We start from the raw sequence: 18,849 nt of genomic DNA, 5'->3' as shown, positions 1-18,849 counted from the left end.
GCTGCAAATAAACTCCAGATGCATGTACCACCTTGTGCATCTGACCTACGTGAATCCTGGGGAATCGAACCTGGGTCCTTTGGCTTTGACTTGGCAGGTGAGTGCCTTCACCACTAAACCATCTCTCCAGCCCTGGTTTTCTACTTCTATTTATAGTGCCTTTCTAAGGATATTGATTTTTTCCCCCTTTTTTGTTTCTTAATGACATCTGTGAGTGTTTCCTGGACCGAGAGACTGGTGGTGGGGGTGGACGTTGCTAGAAGTGATTAACTTGATGTTTTAATCCAACAGTGTTTTCTGTTTGTAGAGCAGTGAACCAGGTCCTTAACAAATGATGCTTTGGGGGACACAGACTTCTTTTTTTGGCACTTTGATACTGTTTTCTTCTTGGAGGTTTTAAACTTCAACTGCTTTCTTTTTTATTTCCCTAACAAACTGCAGAGGATTTCTCACGACTTTGCGCCTTCTCTTCCCCAGTTCTAAAAGCTCTTGCACCAGAGTACTGTGTAGCTCCCCATGAGGTAGTGCTTTGCTGCTCACCAACGTGAAGCTAATAAATCTCCCCCTTCTAGAGCAGTGCAATGCCAGGATATACTGGGGCAAGATGTCCAGGAGTAGTGGTCACTGCCATTGTCATTGGGGCGACTCGTCCAAGAGCAGTGGCCACCGCCATCGTCACTGGGGCAACACGTCCAGGAGCAGTTGGTCACCGCTATCGTCACTGGGGCAACATATCCAGGAGCAGTGGTCACTGCCATCATCACTGGGGCGACATGTCCAGGAGCAGTGGCCACCGCCATCGTCAGTGGGGCAACACGTCCAGGAGCAGTTGGTCACCGCTATCGTCACTGGGGCAACATATCCAGGAGCAGTGGTCACTGCCATCATCACTGGGGCGACATGTCCAGGAGCACTGGTCACTGCCATTGTCACTGGGGCGACATATCCAGGAGCAGCTGCTTTTTCCTCTAGTTGTTCTGTGGTGTAAGCCGCAGGTGACTGCATCTTTTCCTGGTGTTAGGAAGGTTCTGGAAGGGTGTGTAAAGAGAATCTTGTTTAGATGTGCACCTCAGTTTCACGAGAATCGCAGGTTATGCTCTAATCACTTTAGACAGGGCCTTAGCTATGCATCGTCTACATAAGCCCCAAGCTAAGTGCTGGTACCGAGTAGTCGCACTTGGAGAGACCTCCGCGTGTGCGTACCATGTCAATGAAGGGCAGAGGACACGTTTGAAGTGTCCAGTCAGCCAGCTGCTCTGTGAGGTTAGAAGACCTCGTCCTCATTTCTGCCGATGCTACCAGGCTAAACGCAGCTCTCTAGGAGAACCAGTCACTGGTGAGCGAAGCACGCTGAAGACGGGAGTGCAGGCTGCTGCGCGCTCCGGCCAGCGGCCGCGTCGTCGGACGGTTCGCCTCCAGCATCCCAACCTTCACTGAGAGCTCGGGGTGCAGGTCCTGCGCCCAGCGCTTGTCAGCGCGGCCGCTGGCGAGGCAGACCCCGCCCCAACCCTGTGCCCAGCGCTTCTCAGCGCGGCCGCTGGCGAGGCAGACCCCGCCCCATCCCTGTGCCCAGCGCTTGCATTGGACCACTGCCTTCCACTCCACCAGCCTATCTTTTCTCAATTTATAGCCTAAATGTGTTATTTGGCTTTGTAAAAATAATGCTAATTAGAGTTATTTATAGGACTTAGTTATATGTGTCATTTGATATTTTAAATTTTTTAATTATTTTTATTTCATCATTTGAGAGAGAGTGGGTGAGGGGAGATTGAAAGAGACAGCATGGTCACACCAAGCTCTCTTACTGCTAGATGAGTCAGGTGCATGCCCCACTTCGTGTGTCTGGCTGTATGTGGGTACTGGGGATTCAAACCCCGGTCAACAGGCTTTGCAAACAAGTGTTCAACCACTGAGCCATCTCCTCAGCCACAATGAGTTTTTTAATAATGCCAAAATAACTTGTAGAGTTTCTGTGATTACTAGTTCCTTACACTTCACTTTCCTAGTTTACTGCTTGAGTACTCTAAATTAAAAGAAACCCAAGAGCATAGATGGGAAGGAAAAGGGCATGTGCTTGTAGTGCTTATATAATGAAACAGGCACTTAATGGCATTGCTGGGTTTCTAAGTTTTATTCAGCTTGGTATCAATTGAAAATACCTCATATCAGATTTGGAGAGGGATTTAAGACACTTATGAAGCTATTGATACCACACCACAGAGTTGTACGACAGCCTGAAGTCCATGCTATGCATTTCTGCGTGTTTTCACTTTTACTTTTGCATAAAAGGTGATGCATTTGATACTCTGCTTTCAAGTTACAGAAAACCATTTAGAATCAGTATTTCATTAGGAAAACGTAAAACACTTTCATCGTTACCCCATTTCTCATTACAACTTGCTAATGTTGGCAAGGAAATACTATTTAAACTTTCCATATGGACCAATATAATAGGGTGATCCGTCAACCTGGAAGATTTTCTCGCAGATTCTTGAGCAGTGCAGTGGCAGATTGGCGCCCTCTATTGGCCATTTTATTTACCTGCAGGCAGAAATGTGAGTAATGAAGTTAAGTTTCTTTTATGCATTTATCCTTTAAATTAGCATTTACAGGTTTCACCTGTAAATAGGGACCATATGAATAAGGCACACTATTATTTTACTTTGCATTGTTTAGGTGATTTTCTCAGGCTAGCATTCAGAATTGACATTAACATTGCAGATTTCCAAATGAGAATGTATCTAATGGTAACGGACTATTAGCTACAGTAACATGTCATTAAACTGACAGCGTTGGACAATCTTTTTTGGGGGATGGGGGGTTTCCAGGTAGGGTCTCACCCTCAGGCTGACCAGGAATTCACTATGTACTCTCACGGTGGCCTTGAACTCACAGTGATCCTCCTACCTCTGCCTCCCGAGTGCTGGGATTACAGGTGTGCGCCACCATGTCCAGCAGTGTTGGGCAATCTTATCGTCCATTCAGATTAATGGTAAGTGTCATCTGTCAGCACCCTGAAGAATAGATGGGGAGTTACTTGAATTGAAGAAAATTCAAGCTTGAGAGCATTGAGGTTTAGTTTTTTTCCTCATTTTTAAGAAAAGATAGACTTAACTATTGTGTAAGATTTTATGGTTAATTGGATATGTATTATGGTTCATAGCCATTTTGTATCCTAACTTGGCTGACTGGCCCGGGAGATGCCTCTGCAGATGGCTTATGATTACAGGGGAGAGCAGGGAAGGGAGAGGGAATGAGAGAGCGAGCAGGGAGAGAGCTGCACTCTGTGGGTAGTTGGATAGTTCGAGGGGATTTTTTTTTGCAGGAAAAATTCATCAAGTTTGCTTTGTACGATAGTTCAGAATTTCACTTGCCTGCCAAAGCCTCACTCTCTATTCCTTTTAGCAATGCCTCGTCATCACTGATACCTTCCCCACAAACTTAGGTTATCTGCCAGCTTACAGGTTCTTACATTTTTTTCGCTGAAAATTTTTTTAGAATTTATATTGTGCACTGGGCATGGTGGTGCACTTCTTTAATCCCAGCACTTGGAAGGCAGAGGTAGGAGGATTGCCGTGAGTTCAAAGCCACCCTTAGACTACATAGTGAATTCCAGGTCAGCCTGGGCTAGAGTGAGGCCCTGCTATATATTAAAAAAAGAATTTATATTTTGCATTACTTATATAGGAGGTGTTTCTTTTTAATTTAATTTATTTGAAAGAGGGAGGCATAGAGAGAGTGAGAATTGGTGTGCCAGGGCCTCTAGCCACTGAAAATGAACTCTGAACACATGCACCACCTTGTGTATCTGGCTTATGTGGGTACTGGGGAATCAAACTGAGGTCCTTTGGCTTTGCAGGCAAACACCTTTACCACTAAGCCATCTCTCCGGGCCCCTAGGAGGGGTTTCTTAAGATACACCTCACAAATGTCTACCAACTATGTTTATATAACATTTTTTGGTCCAGCATGAAGAAACTGACACTTGTTTGAATTCTACTGGTTCTTTTTAGTATATGATTTTACCAAAATCTGTGATAGACTTTCAAGTGAGGTTTGCCCTCTGTGAAGAAGCAGGTTGTTTCTAGTACAACAAGCTTCAGCATAGCACTGGACTCCTAGATTTATGGCTCAACCAAAAAGTGCTCAGAAGCCATCAGTGAGTGTTCATCTTTTACCACGTATGAACGTAAACTAGTAGATTCTGAACATATGTGACTTAAAATCCACTACATTATTTTATGCAAACCTTGGAGATGATTCTATAAATAACGTTCAAATGCCCCATATAACAAATGTAGAATCTTAGGAAAGCGCTCTAGGATGTGCAGTATTTTTTACACATTTTATTGACAACATCCATACATACACACTAATCAACTAAAGTGTGCCAGTCAATTATTTTAATTTATTTGAATTCTTTGCTTACCTATAATACATGTGTGTATAATATAGTATGGAGGTACTTTAAGACACTCCATTTTGTTTTCCTATTTGTGCGTGTGATAATGAGTGTGTAGGCAGCCTCCGTTTTCAGTGCTGGGAGTTAAAGCCAGGGCCTCCAGCTGCCTCTGCCATTCTACCCATGTCAGCAGCTTCATTTATTTGTGATTCTGAGACAGGTCCTATGTAACTGCCTGGGCCGAGGCTGCCCTTGAACTCTCTCTAGTCCGGCCAGTCTTGAATGTGTTATCCTCCTGCCTCAGCCACTGTTGCAGTCCAGTTCTCATTGCTGGTAGAAATCACCCAACAAGAGTAGCTTCTGGGAAAAAGAGATTTATTTTGGCTTACAGGCTCGAGGGAAAGCTCCACGATGGCAGGGGAAACGATGGCATGAGCAGAGGGTGAACATTACCCCCTGGCCAATATAAGCTGGACCATAGCAATAGGAGAGTATGTCAAACACTGGCAAGGGGACACTGGCTATAACACCCATAAGCCCGCCCCCAACTATACACTCCTCCAGGAGGCATTAATTCCCAAATCTCTATCAGCTGGGAAACTACATTCAGAACACCTAAGTTTATGGGGGACACCTGAATCAAACCACCACAGCCACTGAGTAGCTGGGATTACAGACCTTGTGCCAGCAAACCCCGGGCATAAGTTAACTCCTTCCTTCCCTCCTTCCCGCCCTTCCTGTCTTCCTTCCAAGTCTTCTGAAAGGACTGGGCTTGTACCACCTCAGCTGAACATAACTTAGAAGACTTCTACTTCAATCTCCTACTCAGTCTTTTCTCTAGAAGCCCCTAGAATGAAAGGCATTCAAATGGAATGTAAATGCAGGCCATTAGAAGTAGAATCTTAGAAAACTACCCTAGGATGTTTTTGTTTGTTTGTTTGTTTTGGTTTTGGTTTTGGATTTTCGAGGCAGGGTCTCACTCTAGCCCAGGCTGACCTGGAATTCACTGTGGAGTCTCAGGGTGGCCTCGAACTCACGGCAATCCTCCTACCTCTGCCTCCCGAGTGCTGGGATTAAAGGCGTGCGCCACCACGCCCGGCTCTAGGATGAGTATTTTTTAACTGTTTATTGACAACTTCCATACATGTGCACTAATCATAATCCCCTCTCACTATTCTCCTCTGTCTCTCCTTATCCATCCCTCTCCCCTCCACTGAACGCCTTCTTTCCAACAGCCCCCTTTTCATTTGGTGTCAACATTGTTTTGTTTTTGTCCTCATACTGTACAGGTCTTGTGTAGCTGACAACAGCCTTTGTGAGGGGACGAATGCAATGGTTACTTTGTGTCTAGAAGGCCACACTCCAAAATGCTCCTCTCATCTTCTGCCTCTTCCATTCTTTACTTCAGCTGTTCTGCAATGGTCCCTGAGCCCTGGCGGGTGTGACAGGGATATTTCAGTGCTGAGCACTCCACTGTCATTTCTTAACAGTTCAATAAGTTTTAAGTTTCCCTAGTGGTCACTACCATCTGAAAAGAGAAGCTTCTCTAACCGACAGTGAGAGTAGCATCAATATAAGGGCATAAACAAAAGTATTTAGAGGGGAATTTGGTGGGCATAATATATCCATTTGGCACTGGGCATACCTTTAATCCTAGCACTGAGGATGCAGAGGTAGGAGGATCACTGTGAGTTCAAGGCCAGCCTGAGATTACATAGTTAATTCCAGGTCAGCCTGGCCTAGAGTGAGACCCTATCTCGAAAAACCTATATATATACATATATCTCTCCATTTAGCCACACAACAGTAGGAGTAGTTTCCCTCCATGGCATATGACCTCCTCGGCCACAATGGGTTTTCAGTACAACACCTGACTTCCCTCACATGTAGCAGGTCTGAAATCCAAGCAAAGAACAGTTGGGTTCCTCCATAGCAGAAATGCCACCATTTCACCAGCTGGCACATTTTTCCTGGTCAGTCAGTCATGTAGCTTGCAGGGTCCACTTTTGGTTGAGGCTGCTGGTAGCTTTTCTCCCGCAACAGGCTGCATAGCTCCTTCTAGCACCCTGACAGCTAGTCAGCAGGAAGGCGCCTTCCAGCTCAGCTCCGGCTTGGTTTCTCAGTGTCCTACAGTGAAAGGAGAAAGTCTTCAGCCAATGTTCTTACCATCTAGTCTTGGTGGACAACCAGGAGCCTGCACTGTTTAGGGGACATTGGCGGCTTCCCTAAGCAACTACTCTCAGGGAGGTATCCCAGTCTGGCACTGTAATTTTTTCTGTAACAATCTATGGATTCTGGGTGTAGCATTTGTACTGCTATAGGGAACAAATGCTTACACTCTTTTGTTTTGTTTTAAACATGCGTGTGTTCCATATGGCTTATCTATAACATAATTTTGATAAATCTTCCTCCCGCTCCTTCCCCTCCTCCAGTGGCCTCCCCTGACCCCACGAAGACTGTCCTACCCCAGTGTTCTGCTCCTGGGGATTTCTTCTTAAATCTAGGATGGGAAGCTACTTTGAAGTTTGTTTGTTTTGTTTTTTATGACAGGGTTTCCCTCTGTAGCCCAGTTGACTTTGCACCTGTGATCCCCTTGCCTCAGCCTCCCAAGTGCGAGAGTACTGGCATGCAACAGCCTCTCTCACTCACAAAGGTTTCGGTGTTGTCTTTAATGAAGTCAGATTTTTGAATTGTCTTTCATTTCAGAATTTCCTTTATAACTTCTTTCAGTTTTCATGATAATATTTTCCTCTCCACATTTTATTCTTCCTGCCTTAGTCTGTCCTTGTGCTTTGGAGATTAGCAGTGTGCTGCGCTGTGGCCGGCCCAGGCGAATGCACACTCCACAGAAGGGGCCTAGGGTGCTTTCCAGTCCTGGGAGCTCCTGCTGTCCCAGCATGGTGCAAGACTGGGACGCGCCCTGACTGTAGCCTGGACACGCCATTTACGGAAGAGTGCTCAAGAATGGCAGTTCTAAGGACCTGGGCAGATACCATGCAATTTTGTTTGCAAATGTAAAAAAGGCTGTCACTGTTAAGTAACCAGTATGCAGTCATCAGGGAATATAGCTATTTTTATGAAAAATCAAAGAGAATGACTGAGCATCTTAAAATTTGAGTCAAATACTTCATATTAACTTCAAGTCATTATTATTCACAGGTGTGTATGTATGTGCTTTAATATTCATGTGTTGGTGAAAGATTTAAAATAGTTCCTTACTAGAAAAGACTTTGGTGGTGTTGATAAGAGCATTTCTCTTGGCAGGGATGTGAACTTTGGAGGGAAAGAGCGCACAGCGTGTGGAGGAAGGGTCGCCCTCTCAGGTACGCCAGGACCCCCTTCCCCGTGGCTGGATGCAATCGTACAGTGACTAGGGTCTCCTTCTGAGTTCTGTCTTCTCTCAGTTTCCAGTCTTTGGGTCTTATGTGTCATGCCTCTGTCAGAATGCTTGCTGCATTTTCTACACTTTAGAGAACTGGACCATGCACTCCACACTGTGCAGCTTTGTAAGATTGGGCGGCTGTTTTCAGCTCTGCAAGCAAAGGCAAAGCATGTTCCTGAGCTGGGCTGCAGACGCACGCTGTTTGTAATGTTTTCCTAAGCCTCAAGTTCCGTCAAGCTGGACTGTGTTCATTCTCCCCCTCTGATTGTACCCCGAAGCTGGCCTGGGCTTGGCACATAGTAATTGCCTGGTCTTAGATGGAGCTGCTCTGCTGCCTGTCTCCTGAAAGCCCAGGCCTCGCCACCTCCACGGTTCATTCTAATCCAGTTCGTTTGCTGGTTATATCTTCCACAACTTCCACACATAAGCTATGTGCTGTGCTTCCCTTGTCAACATATGCCACGGTTCAGATACCTAATTGGGTTGTGCAATTACTGTACTTTCTCCAAGATCTGTTTGTTCCTCTACAATAAGCCTAGTACCATTCCAGCTAGAAATGCCGCTAGGAGACCCTTCTCCACTAGATGGCAGTAGCAGTGTAGTCTCAGTTTCTCCTAAGGGGCGAGGAGCCGAAGACAATGGCGTGGAGATGCCTCAGCCTGCACCCAGTCAGATAATGTGCACTCACGCCCACAAATATTATCTCATCAGTCCGTGCCACCATTTGTCCCGGGGTAATAATTCACTCACTCCATTGGCCCCAAGCAGAGCTGCTGTGCTTTGCGGCCTGTGACGCCAGGAGTCTGCTTTTTCTTCTAGCTTGCCACTCGCTTTATGTCACACCAAACTCACCATACAGGAGGGACAGACCTGCATTTTATTTAAGATGTCATTGTCAAACACTGGAGGAATTGCCTTCAGCTAAGCAAAAAGGTTTCCAGAAAAAAATATATATAAATATCTGTTGTCTGTTTTATAGTTAATTTATATTCATGTTTTCATCTTTCCATTTATGACTGGCATAAAACATGTTTTATAGCTCCTTGTATCTTTTTGCTGCCAAACAGGACATTTATATAGTGGTTGTTCACTATGTTTAAATATATTTTAACAGTAATAAATAATATAGGTCTTTAGAGGAGATTTTCCATAATTAAACGTCCTCATCTTGTAATATGGCACTATTCAGTAGGGATGAGATGGGTCACAGTGTCACGAAGGCTCCAATTCTGTCAGATTGTCATCTCACAGTGGCTTCGTCACGGCCACAGTTCATATTAGAATTAACTGTACCTTCAAAAAGGAGTCTTCAGTAAAAAATTTAATGTAAGAAAAATTTTCACCATCACAAATACTAAGTATAAAAACTGAACTCACTCCTGGAGACTTTCTTTTTATATAAGTTATATTTTTAATATAATTTTTATATAAGTTTTATGTAATTTACATTAAATTAAAGAAATCAGAGCTCAGGATAGGAAGCAGAGTAATTTCTTTTTACCTCTGTCTACACCTAGTTATATATTTCATCTATATATTTATAAGAACATATTCACTTTTGCTGTTTTCTTTTGATATTGGATGAAAACATGGCTTTTATTTTGGCCAAAATCATATTTGCAACAAGGTTTTACAGTGTTTCTAAGATTACACTGTAAATAGGATAGACCTGGAGTCTTCCAGTTCCTTTATTTGTACTCACTGAGCAGGTCTTTATAAATGTAAAAAAAATAGAGTTATCCCCCCTTTTTCTCCTGCTAAACACCAGCCAGTAACATGTGGTTCTTGGCTTTGCTTTTCCACCGTAATTACTTCAGTGACTCCACAGCCATTCGACAAATACCTTGTAGGGTTTCCCATTTGAAAGTTACACACGTTACCCTATGGCGTGTTGGGTTTCCCATCTAGACGTGACACGTGTGCCTCATGGTGTGTCGGTTTCCCATGTTGACGTGACACACGTGTGCCCATGGCGTGTCAGGTTTCCCATGTAGACATGACACACATGTGCCTCACAGCATGTCTGGTTTCCCATCTAGACGTGACACGCGTGTGCCTCATGGCATCAAGTTAGCCATCCTTGTTTGGCTTTCCTAGTTGACTGTGAAATGTCAGTGGATATACAGAAGACAGAGTTAAGAGAGCTATGAGCTGAACCTGAAGACAGCCATTTGTAACTGAATTAAGAAACCTAGTTGTCAGATAGCACACTTTTTTGTCTGTGTGAACAGTACATGGTCACCTGGGAGGTAGGGAAGGAGCGTCTACATGTCCTCTGGGGGAGCTGTGTGGCCAGGCGTGGCAGGGCAGGATGGAGCTCAAGCTAAAGAAGCCAGTCTCCGTCCTGTCCATGAGAAGTGGTTAATGGCGTAGATAGCTAAGCCCCACCCCCAACAGAGCAAGGGCGGCTGTGAACAAGAACTTTGTGAAATGAAGGAGTCAGCCACTGTGGTCAAGAAGTGGGCTCTGCCAGGCCATGGGCTGAGATGAAATTATAAAACAATAAAGACATTCCTGTTAAGACGAAAAGAAAAAATCTATTATGTCAACATAATTTAACACTGTTTTGTAATACCATCTAAAATAATGAGTGAATAATGGAACTATTGAAAATGAATAGACAAATTGAATACTTTTTGAGGATAATGGATGACAGCCATATAAAACTGAAGGGAAGTTACTGAAACACTGTTTGAATTAAGAAAGCATTTGGCAAAAAGTAGCTAGATGTAGGGTAAATATATAAAAATGGTAGTGTCTCAGAAAATAGCAATGCCCAGCTAGAGAATATAATTGAAACAATGATATACTTTACAATAAAACTGTTACACCCCTAAAACATGAAGTGCACAAGACTAGCCTGGATTGCCATTGAGGGCAGGGCTAGTGGGGTAATCCAGTGGGTCCTGGGTTTGGTCACCAGCACTGCAACAACAGCAATGAAAACATTCACCGTGACTCCAGGTAAAGACAGCATATTAAAAAGTTATTAGTTCTTAACATAAAAAGTTATTAGTTCCTAAGTAAATTCAGATAATAGAACACAGGACTTATAAAACATTTGGGAGAGGATTTTGGCAAAAATGGTTCTAAAATTCATTTAAAGAAATTAATAGCAATCAGATACTTCCAGGATAAATTATTTCTCCCAGTAAAGTTTAGGGTACAGTGGTTCTATGGTATTGGAGTTAGGGTGCAATCATTGGTAAGAGATTCCATTGGTTCTATAAAGTGCACAGCCAGGAGTAGACATGTACTCAGAACGTCATAGCTGACAAGAGATGATCACAAATCAGCCAGAAGAGAGGGGAGTAAATGCGGAGCGGGGATAATTTTATAAGGCTCTACTTGCATGTCACATCCCCCGAACGTCACATCTATTAACTGATAACCAGAAAGAGCACTGCTAGAGCAAGCAGTACATCTCATCCCGTTCTGGCTTTGACGGTCACATTGTGTTGTGCAATACAGAGGTTTGTGCAGGAAAGAAATAAGACGTCAAAATGATTGTCATTTTCCCCTTTCATAGATGTTCGAATACCACTCATGTGGAAAGACACTGATCACTTCAGCAATAAAGAACGTATGTATGGTTTTAATTGGTATTTGGAATATTTTCTTGAGTGTTTAGAACATTTGAGACTATTGAGGACAAAGAATTCTTCCACAAAGAAATAAATATGTCGATGTCCTTTGACAGAATGCGCACCACCTTGCTGAACTGCTGTGTTCTGACTTGGTGTATAAGCTTTGCCGATTGTTGGTGCCAAAGAAGGAAAGCACAAGAGCACATCAGCGCACTTTCCCATGCTCATAGGAAGGGACCTGGGCACCCACAGTGTGTGTGTGTGGGGGGGGGGGACAAAAGACAATCCTGAAGCACTAAAGCAGAATGTCTTTTGTTTGACCAGCGCTGAGGAGTCTTTATTCCCTTTTTTGTAACTTCATATTATTTGACAAGATGGGATAAGCAAAGATGTTTAGCCTTTTGCCATTTTGCACTGTATATAGTCTTCACAAATGTGCATGTTGCTTGGGTCATGGAGATTACCTTCGACTGGTTTCTAGCTCCTAGAGACAGAGAGCAGAGCTGTGATAGCCTCTCTGTCTTGTCTATTGTGATGGCTTCATTCCTCATACTTTAAGAACTGAATGTATTGGGCATAATTAGTTTTATATGTAGAATTTAAAATCAGGTTAGTGTTTGTTGTTCAATTAGTAAATATAATTTATGAAGGAATGCATGTGGGAATTAAGTAAGTCTTTCTGATTACTTTAGAGAATAAATTTTTCTAAAGAGCTAAATTTTCTCAATAATGAGGATTTAGCCCTTTAATCACTTAGTACTTTTCAAAACATCACCAAATTGAAAAGCTCAGCGGTGATATTTTATTTGTATTCTTGTGTCTACTTTTTATTATTTTGTTGTTGTTTATTTGATTATTTATTTATTTATTTATGATGGCTTCTCTTCTTGCTTATAGTTTGATGGAAAATGTTATGCTGTTGTTAATATAGTACTCTTAACCTCTTTTAATGAAAAACATCTTGTTTTTAGCTAGACTTGGAAACCAAATGGCAGAGACAACCACATATATGGAATACTGAATTTACTATTAGGGCATAAAGAGTTATTAGGAATCAAATTTGACTTTGGTAATCTCTGGGGTGCTGCCCGGCCTGCTTGTTGAGTGTTGGTGGCCCTGGCTCGCGGTGGGTTGGAGTTGGCAAAGGCGCTGCTGCCGTGCCCTGTGCGCCGGCGGACAGGACAGCCCCTGGGAGGCAGTGCCAAGCCACAGAGCTCATTTGCAGGGCCTCATCACTGCAGGGTCACAGAGGTGGGGTTTATCATGTGTGACTGCTAAAATGCTACCTTTCTTCTCCAGGAACACAACGTTATGCCATTTTCTGTTTGTTCAAAATGGGAGCCAAAGTCTTTGATACAGACATGGTGATTGTGGACCCAACCATCACAGATATATGTTTTGAAAATGTCAGCATATTGTAAGTTTCTTTAAGGAATGAAGAGCTAAGGTTCCTCTTTGGTTTTTGCTTTTCTTTACAGAGGGCCAAAGGATTGTGTCTTTGAATTCTTACAACTTAAGTCTTGGGTTCTTGGATTCCTTTTAAAGCATTAAAAGCTTTAAATGTTTAAAATAAATTTTTTTAAAAACCCTTTGTTCAGAAGATGTCCATTCCTTCAGTGTCATCTTCTAAAGTAATATAAAATAGAAATCTTAATATTAGCGGAAAATATTTGATGCATTGGCTCTGATGAAATTTAAAATTTTATATAAATATTTATACTTCCATTATTAACTAAGTTATGACTACAGTAGAATTCCATTTAGTGTTGCAATGTTCAGTGAATTTGGGCACAAAATAGTCATTTCTGTTTCACACAGGAGATGTAGGTTCAGAAGTATTAAAGTTATAAAACGTTTTATTTAGATGTATTTATATTAAGTATGTATCATAGGAAAAGGTCTTTGGCAGATTTGGGGTGTTCTTTTTCTTAGGTGCACTGCTTTCATGCACTCCAAAGCACTAAGAAAAAAAAAAAACAGGCTGTCTCAGGGCTGTTTTTATTGCTTTTACAGCCTCATTTTATTGTGATCATAACACAGAACCAGAAACAACTCTGCAGGTAGTGGAGATCCTTTGTAGCTGATGTGATCTTTCCCAGCCTCTTTCAGAGTTCTACTGGCCTACATCATTGTGGGATTTGTGTTTCTTTCAGGGTTTCAAAGACTCCATTTTCATATCAAAATGTTAGTAGCTACTGAACGCTTATGACGGCATCAGTCTGCGTGTTTCTTGCAGTGTTTGGCTTTGGAGTTACAGCTAGCATTCGTATGACTAGTTTTGCTGCTCACCTAACACTGAAAAGAAGGTAGCCAGCCACACTCGGTGGCTTCTGGTTCAGGATCCTATAGTGATTGTGTACAGCAGAGAAAGAAAGCATGGCCTTTGGGACAGTCCGCAGTGGTGCGGTCCTTCTCACAAGCCATACTTAATAAATCAGAGGGGTTTAACTGAGCCTTCCCCATCTGCCAAATGCTCCAATGCTTGTGTGAGGCTAAAATTGTTTCCTTAGTTATCTGTATATATGTATTTCCATCTTGAATTATTGCTAATGATTTTTTATTTGCCAAAATTATTCTATTAATGGCTTTTTTCTTCACATCGCTTTGCTATTATTTTATTTTTGCCACAAAGACAAAAATTAGACTTCTCCCCTAGGATAAGAACAATACAAATTACTTGGGAAGACAGTTCATTATTGTTTTTTTTCATTGTGTAAATATTTTAAATTGGACTAAAAATAGCTGCTGAAAAATGTTCCAAATGTTAAAAAATGTGCTTTTTGTGATGCTTGTTTTTAATAAGTACTCAATATTTATCAATCTCTGGCTTTGCTCTAAATACTGACATCTGCGAGTCATTACCGGGAACACTATATGTTTAGACGCTGCCCAGTAATAAACTATGAAAATATCTGGAAGTTGTCCCTTGGATGTATCCAACTATAGATTGGCCTTTTAGATCTTATAAAGTTTGTGCTGCATTTAGAGATTTCCAGAACTGACAGACCTTCTGTCTTCAGGCAACATCTGCTGAGGCATGCGTGTTCAAGCCTGTCTTATTGTTGGTAATACCATAACTGTCCTTTATGTTAAAGGTAGTTCACTGAGGCTGAAAAGGGGTAAAGCAAGCATTTGCTAAAAACTGAAGAATTTCTGAATAGGTTAATAAGCATATAACAAGTATTTTCTACGTCCTGGCACCATGCTACATTAAGATACAGGGATCACTGAGAAAGAATGCATCCTCATGGAGTTCATGCTTTGAAGTATACCCTGTTATATTGGTTTTGTGTTTGAGGGTCCCTCTGTATAACAAAATAGTCAAGTGTCATTGTTATTGGGTACGCAAGTGGCTTGGTGGGACTCTGGCTGATGTGAAGAAGAAATGAAAACCAGCAATGTTTTGGGGAGTAGTTGTTCCAGGAAACCACACACACAGGAGAACAGCATTAAAAACAGTGGTGCTGCAGGGCTTTAAAGGGCAGGTAGCGTGGCTGGGCTGTTGCTTCATTTTAAGTGATACACCTATATGTCTCGGCTTACTTGAGGCAAGGTCCCAGCTGGAAGCAGACAGTTCTGAAAGTATAATGACTCATGCTTTGTAGACACTGAATAAACAAGGAGATTTTGTCTCATTGCATGTATTTTAAATATCCTAAAAACATGAAAGGATGTTTTCATTTTATTTTCTGCAGAGCAAGGTTTCTAATATACCTACTCATACTTTCAGTGATGATGCAGGGCCGGACTTTGAGGTAAAAGTGGAAGTGTACAGTTGCTGTGCAGAGGAATCTTCTATCACCAGTGCACCCAGAAAGCTGGCTAAGAAGCTCAAGACATCTATTAGTAAAGCTGCAGGGAAGAAAATCAGTGCATTGCTTCAACAAGAAAGCCATGAGGCTTGCCTGCTCCTTACTTCAACTGTCTCGTAAGTTTTCTAGCATCTACGGTGATACGTGTTTGTGGTATCTCAGAGTATTGTATGCCGGCTATATGTTTACATTTTTAGTGTAAAAATATCCTGAAGCAGAAAGAAAACTTGGTCGTTTGACATTTACCCGGATGAGGCACCCTTAATGTCTTCCTTTGAAGGTAGGAAGTAAGGACTGTTAGCTGCTTAGAATTCCAGGATCCACTGGAAAGATTAAATGTTTGTCTTGAAAAGGGTCTGGATATATGTGAGACTATTTGCTACATGTCGGTCTACAAACTATATGTGTGTGTATATGCACTTTATTCTTGCTTTATTCTCAAGTGGTTTACATTTTTTATCACTTTAACAAACCTATATTATTAATATAATACTTTGCAAAATAAACAGTAAATCCTTATGTAATCTCATCTCTGGTCTATATTCAAAGTGCATCAATCCTGAAGAAGCACTTTTGAGGTCAGTTTGTCCAGCAGAGTCCAAGCAAGGCCTAGAATGTTACACTTAAGTCTGTTTCAGCCTGATACAGTCATCTACTGTTTCCTTGCCATTATTTTATTGAAGAAACCAGGTCTTGTAGAATGTCTCTATTTTTAGTCTAGCTGGTTGTATCTTTGCAGTATTTTGTGGTTATCTTTTAGTTTCTGGCACAAAGCACCCAACCAAAAGCAACCTGTGGGAGGAAAGGGGTTATTTTTGCTTACAATCTCAAGGGGAAGCTCCATGATGACAGGGGAAATGGGGCATAAGCCGAGGTTGGGCATCACCTCCTGCCCACAGTAGGTAGAAAACAGCAGCAGGAGAGGGAGCCAAACACTGAATAGGAGATGCTGGCTGTAGCATCCATACGTCCTCCACCAACACCCCTCCTCCAGCCAGTCTCTAATTCTCAACTTGCCATCATCTGGGGATCAAATATTTAGAACACATAAGTTTATGGGGGACACCTGAGTCAAACCACCAAACAATGTTTTTAAAGCCAGAGTTGTCTAATCTTGTAGTAGAGATTAAGGCCTGGTACATTCAGATTCTCTCTGGGGGCAGTTGTACTTCCTACTGCAAGATGTATGCTGTACTGATCTCCATTAGGAGCCTTGTCCTGGTTCAGGTAGCCAGCCTGAACTGTTCCTCATACAGTTTACCATCAGTCCTCTGCAAGTCATTGACCTTTCCTTGGGGATTATGATTGGAAAGCTTCCTACCCTTGTCCTACATGTTCTCCCTGCACTGGTCCTCTTGCAGAGGAGAACTTCTCTTACAAACTCTCTGACACAAGTGCAGGAAAGTCAGCTGGAGAAAGGAAGGAAAAAGTACCTGATCCTCACATTTACTGAACATTAGACTTAAATATGTTGGTGCTCTGGCAACCACAGAACTGAACAATGATTTTTCTTTTTTTGAGCATTCAAAGTTTACACATTTGTGTTTTAATAATGTTATAGTTATAATTCTCTTTGATGCTTGATATAGTTACCAAAAGCAGCTTGTGAAAGGAAAGGTTTATTTTGGCATACAGTTTCCAAGAGAAGTTTTGTCATGGTGGGAAAGCATGAGGGCCCCAGCAGGAAGCCTGGGTCACATCCACACCAAGCAGAAGGATACAAACTGAGTCTGCATGGAGCTGGGTTTCCTCACCTCAAAGCCTGCCCCCAACACCACCCTTCTCCAGCAAAGCTCCACCTCACAAAGGCCCCGCAGCTTTCTCAAATTACCTCTAGCTGGTGACCCAAGTATTTAAAACCTAGGAACTTGTGGAAGACATTTGAGTTGAAATCTTTACTTCACACAAATTATCTCATCTTTATTAGTGGAGAAATAATCAGTGTGATCCTGTGTCCTCTGTCACCTCCACAATGATACTGCATCCTGTTACCTCCACAGTGATCCTACATCCTCTGTTACCTCCACAGTGATCCTACGTCCTCTGTTACCTCCACAGTGATCCTACGTCCTCTGTTACCTCCACAGTGATCCTACGTCCTCTGTTACCTCCACAGTGATCGTACATCTTCTGTTACCTCCACAGTGATCCTACGTCCTCTGTTACCTCCACAGTGATCCTACGTCCTCTGTTACCTCCACAGTGATCCTACGTCCTCTGTTACCTCCACAGTGATCCTACATCTTCTGTTACCTCCACAGTGATCCTACGTCCTCTGTTACCTCCACAGTGATCCTACGTCCTCTGTTACCTCCACAGTGATCCTACGTCCTCTGTTACCTCCACAGTGATCCTACGTCCTCTGTTACCTCCACAGTGATCCTACATCTTCTGTTACCTCCACAGTGATCCGACATCCTCTGTTACCTCCACAGTGATCCGACATCTTCTGTTACCTCCACAGTGATCCTACATCCTCTGTTACCTCCACAGTGATCCTACATCCTCTGTTACCTCCACAGTGATCCTGCATCCTCTGTTTCCTTCCCATCCAGTGGCTTCTTTCTGTCTGTCTCCCTGGTACAGTGTATGACAATGCATTCCTGGAATTTCTTTACATGTCTAGTAGGGTTAGCTCTTCAGCATGTCAGCCATTTTATTATAGTTAAAAAATGAAATATTTTAGGTATAGATCTTAGAAACCTCAGTCATCAAGATGTAATTAAATGACTCTGTCCATATCAGATGTATTACATGTATCACATGCTGGCCTCTAGCATTAGATGATTTCCAGTGTGTTATTTTAATTGTTTTGATTGGGGCCCATCCTCAGCAGCACATTGTACATCATGGCTAAGCACACAGCTACCTAAGCAGGCAGCCTCAGGAGGCAGCAGTAACTCTGATTGTTTGCAGTGTAGTATGAAAGATTTCATTTTAGTTTCTTTCATTTATAAAAGTACTGAGTCATTAAGTTGATTTTATGACCCATGAATAAATAGGTCTCAATCTATAATCTGAAAAGTAGTCATTGAAGATGTCCTTCTAATACAAATGTTATTTTAAAGGAGATCTAAGATCTTGGAGATCTAAGACTGTCTTAAAAGGTATTTTGCATTAGGATTATGGGTCCATGGAAGATGGCTCAGCAGTCACATTTGTTAGCTTTCAAAGCCTGTTGGCCTGGGTTTGGTTCCCAAGTCATCCACACAAAACATGATACAAAAAGCCTTGAAAGACCCCTAGCAAGAGACCCTGGCATGTGTACACACATGTCCACACATGCACATGCACACTTATGCATGCATGTAACCAAACATGCTAATACGTCAGCATGCACACTAATTCATGCTTGTTCACATTCACACACCTCAACATGCACACTAATGCACATATGTGCAAACTTATGTACACATGTTGCTTGCATGCACTCGGTGTGCACACTAATGCATGCATGTGCATATAAATTTGGAGAAAAAATAAGGTGATGTCAAGAATTTCCTGGCAAGGACTGTGAGTCACTCATGCCGTCGTAGGAATGGTGAGTAGAGGCCTTCTGTGTGGCTGGCTTCTCAGGCAGCAGTGCTCCTGGTGTAAGAGCGGACAGAGCCTCTCCAGGCCCACGGCCCACTGATGTGCTCTGTCCCCGGCCTCAGTGTCTCACAC

The 18,849-nt window shown here is 42.5% G+C and overlaps 1 protein-coding gene across 1 annotated transcript in view; it reads left to right on the top strand.

The window, feature by feature from the left end:
• Positions 1–18,849, top strand: part of Rtkn2 (rhotekin 2) — a 61,877-nt gene that overhangs the window by 9,192 nt on the left and 33,836 nt on the right. Inside the window, exons 3-6 of the mRNA XM_045137759.1 lie at positions 7,667–7,725; positions 11,314–11,367; positions 12,671–12,788; positions 15,102–15,299. Coding sequence (XP_044993694.1) covers positions 7,667–7,725; positions 11,314–11,367; positions 12,671–12,788; positions 15,102–15,299 — 429 coding nt within the window. The remainder of the gene's footprint in view (positions 1–7,666; positions 7,726–11,313; positions 11,368–12,670; positions 12,789–15,101; positions 15,300–18,849) is intronic.

This window comes from Jaculus jaculus, chromosome 18, assembly GCF_020740685.1.
Source record: "Jaculus jaculus isolate mJacJac1 chromosome 18, mJacJac1.mat.Y.cur, whole genome shotgun sequence".
In the NCBI taxonomy this organism is placed as follows: Eukaryota; Metazoa; Chordata; class Mammalia; order Rodentia; family Dipodidae; genus Jaculus; species Jaculus jaculus.
Note: the sequence above shows the minus strand (reverse complement) of the source record. Positions and strands in the feature narration are given on the sequence as shown.